The 3,322-nt window shown below is 43.9% G+C and overlaps 1 protein-coding gene across 2 annotated transcripts; it reads right to left on the reverse strand.

The window, feature by feature from the left end:
• Positions 1-1,143: 1,143 nt before the first annotated feature.
• On the reverse strand, positions 1,144-2,822 carry LOC147619900 (uncharacterized). Of its 2 annotated transcripts, none has more exons than XM_086772664.1 (3): positions 2,661-2,822; positions 1,704-2,528; positions 1,144-1,425 (listed from the first exon to the last, which is right to left on the reverse strand). In XM_086772664.1, the coding sequence occupies exons 1-3, from the start codon at positions 2,815-2,817 to the stop codon at positions 1,376-1,378; spliced, it is 1,032 nt and encodes a 343-aa protein (XP_086628790.1). In that variant the 5' UTR covers positions 2,818-2,822; the 3' UTR covers positions 1,144-1,375. The 2 variants fall into 2 exon arrangements, with proteins under 2 accessions (XP_086628790.1, XP_086628789.1); XM_086772663.1 differs by lacking the exon at positions 1,144-1,425 and adding an exon at positions 1,459-1,673.
• Positions 2,823-3,322: the final 500 nt, after the last annotated feature.

A 3,322-nucleotide genomic window follows, 5' to 3' on the forward strand; every position in this document is an offset into this window, starting at 1 on the left:
GACTATTGGGACAAAGATTTGGCCGGATGAAACGAGATGAACCTTTTATTCAAGGAGTTTCAATTGATCGAGAGAGAGAGAGAGAGAGAGAGAGAGAGAGAGAGACTTGACTCCCAAGTGATGGAGATGTTGTATAGTAAATTATTTTCACTAAAATCTAGATCAAAGACTAAACGTGGATTAATGATGTCAAATTGAAGGACAAAACTAGGAATATTTACACATTCTAGATCAAATACTAGACGTGGATTAATGGTGTCAAATTGAAGGACAAAACTAGGAATACACATTTTAATAAGAAAAGAACCCAATATTCTATATTGCAACAAAATATGGAATGTAAAGTGATGTACCTCTAGCTAGAAAAAAGACGACACTTGTTATAAAACTACCAAATTCCTAAAAAAATTCCCTAAAAAATTTCAAGTTCGTGTGGAAGGTTAACATGTAAACATTACCTATAATAGTTATAAGCTGTAAAATAAAAATAAACATGGCGCACTGCAATTGTCCTAAATGCAAATCTAAAATATAAAGTGACAAGCATGTGTTTTGGGAACTGAGAATATCCTACTCTAGTAAAACACTTGGTGCGAAATAATCGAGTGGATAAAAAAGCATTTGAATATGCAAACCGTTCATTTTAAAAAAAAGTATACTTCATATTAATAAATATTATTCGTTTTAAAAAAAAGGAGACTACTTTCACGAGGCACCTCATCAAAAATAATCAACCAACGAACTGGAAAAAAAAAAATGGCACCTCATCAATCAACCAACCAACTGGGAAAAAAAAAATCAATTAACAACTCAATAATAATCAACCAACCAACTGGGAAAAAAAAATCATGGAACTCAATACTCTTAAAAGTGGTATTTCCTATAATGTACTTTTTTCCGAGAACTTTTTTTTTTCCGAGAAAACATTGCATGATTTTTGTATAATTTCTTCCAAACGTAACTGATATATACCAATATTTTTTTGACAATGTAATTAATCTGTTCTTATTTTATTAATTTCTTCCAAACGTAATTGATATCTGCCAAACGTACAGCACATTTTATTAATTATTTTATTCATTTCTTCCAGACGTAACTGATTTCTGCAAAACAGAAAACGAACATGCACCTCACCACCAAATATTTTGTGAAACCAACGAACCAGCTTGACATTGGCAAAATTACACTGCAAGCTCAAAATAAATACATCGACGGCAAAAAAAAAACACTAGGCAGCTTCACCCGCAACTCACAGCGACAGCGAGTACAATGATTCAAAAACAGCCAAGCACACACTGTATGGTTTCAGGCTTCATAGATAAGCTAAGCAGGCAGATTGCTAGTAAGATCCATACTCTCAAAACACAAAACGCATCTAATATGGAGGAGATGGTGGATACTTGTCATAGGGCGAAGGGGAGGCAGGTGGCTTTGTTGCAAGCTCAAAATAAATACATCGACGGCAAAAAAAAAACACTAGGCAGCTTCACCCGCAACTCACAGCGACAGCGAGTACAATGATTCAAAAACAGCCAAGCACACACTGTATGGTTTCAGGCTTCATAGATAAGCTAAGCAGGCAGATTGCTAGTAAGATCCATACTCTCAAAACACAAAACGCATCTAATATGGAGGAGATGGTGGATACTTGTCATAGGGCGAAGGGGAGGCAGGTGGCTTTGTTGTTGGCGAAGGGGAGACAGGTGGCTTTGTTGTTGGAGAGGTAGAAGAGACAGGGGGCTTCACAACAGGAGAAACCCCCGAAGAAGAACCTGGCGGTTTGCTGGATGGAGAGGAAGGCGGTTTGTAATCCGGGGACGGAGAAGATGGCGGTGTATACGACGAAGGTGGCTTGTACACAGGAGACGATGATTTCGGCGGCTTGTATATCGGAGAAGGTGAAGACGGCGTACTTCCAGGGGACGACGGAGTTTCGGGAGGGAACGACGGCGGCTTGAATACAGGTGACCCGGAAGATGGCGGTGTGTACGGTGGTGTGTATATAGGAGATGAGGATGGTGGCTTGAACACGGGAGACGATGAGGATGGGGGCTTAAAGACAGGAGAAGAGGACGATGGTGGCTTGTTAGGCGGCTTGTAGACGGGGGACGATGCCGGCGGCTTTTGAACGGGGGATGGGGAAGAGTAGTCGGGGGAAGGTGACGGTGGTTTCACTACCGGTGATGACGGTGATGAGGGTGGTGACAAATAGTAACCTTCCGGCTGCGCCTCATAGGCAGCTCCGACCAGCGCATCCGCCATACAAGTGCCGGAGACTCTCTTGGGCTTGAAGGTGAACGGGCCAGTGAGTATTTCCCCGTCCGGTTGGATGTCGACGGAGGCCGCACTCTTGGTGGTGAGAACGTTGCATGCAGAGGATGAGCTTTTGAGCAGGGCTGCCACGCAAGCGTCTTGGTTGCGGCGCCCAGACACGTGGATGCTGAAGTAGCCATCTTTGTCTGTAACGCCCTCCACATAGGATGTCTCCGCGCCACTCTTGGAAGTGCACCGGACGGCAACCTTGGCTCCTGCATAACAGCACAGCCGATAAGGCAAAGAACAAGGAAAAAACAACCTACTGAGCGCAAGCATAGAAAACCTTGAAACCACGAAAGCACAAGCGCAGACACACAGAGCTCCATCTCTTGACCAGAGCTCACCTTCCATGAAGTAGCTCGACTTTGTTATACGCCCGGCATTGCATGCATCGCAGTAAACTCTACCCTTCACGGTGAAGAAGGTAGACAGCCCAGCAGTGGCAGTAGCATGGAGAAACACGACCACCAGCAACAGCACGAGTAGCACCGAGAAGCCCATGCTGTTCGGCGAGCACTAAAACATAACTACACACTATTGGCAGCCCACAATTTATACACACAAGTGACAAAGGATAAAGGTGGAGCAGTCACACGTGTGACGCTCTGACTTCCCGCGTGTGAATGGAAGGCATTGGAAGCGTTTACACTGGTCAAAGTCTAAAGAAGCTTAATAATTGTGGGGGCTATGCAGGCAGTGCAGCATGCTACTACTGTAACCTGTATTCCAACGTTACGGGACAATAACAGCTCCAGCTGCTGCTGCTGGCAATGCTTGCTGGCGCGCCTTTTCTTTTCGCAACTGCATTCACTGCATGTACGTGCAGGCATCACTAGTATTCATTACACTGAGTATGCCTTGAATTGTTTAAAACTCGCTCGGAGTCGACAGCCTTTATCAAAATTCAATCAACGCGGAATTGCTTGCTTAAGAAACACTCAACCCTGATCAGACTCCAGTTAAAGGTTTGAACTTTGAGCCCCGCCCCTGGCTAAACTTGAGCCCC

Source organism: Cibotium barometz, chromosome 32, assembly GCF_041138505.1.
Source record: "Cibotium barometz isolate CiBa-2024 chromosome 32, ASM4113850v1, whole genome shotgun sequence".
In the NCBI taxonomy this organism is placed as follows: Eukaryota; Viridiplantae; Streptophyta; class Polypodiopsida; order Cyatheales; family Cibotiaceae; genus Cibotium; species Cibotium barometz.

Coding starts and splice junctions, on each gene's coding strand:
- LOC147619900 (XM_086772664.1), bottom strand. CDS start 2,817: ATGGGCTTCTCGGTGCTACTCGTGCTGTTGCTGGTGGTCGTGTTTCTC. Junction 2,529..2,660: donor GTCGAGCTACTTCATGGAAG/GTGAGCTCTGGT, acceptor GCTGTTATGCAG/GAGCCAAGGTTGCCGTCCGG. Junction 1,426..1,703: donor CTCTCCAACAACAAAGCCAC/CTGTCTCCCCTT, acceptor CAACAAAGCCAC/CTGCCTCCCCTTCGCCCTAT.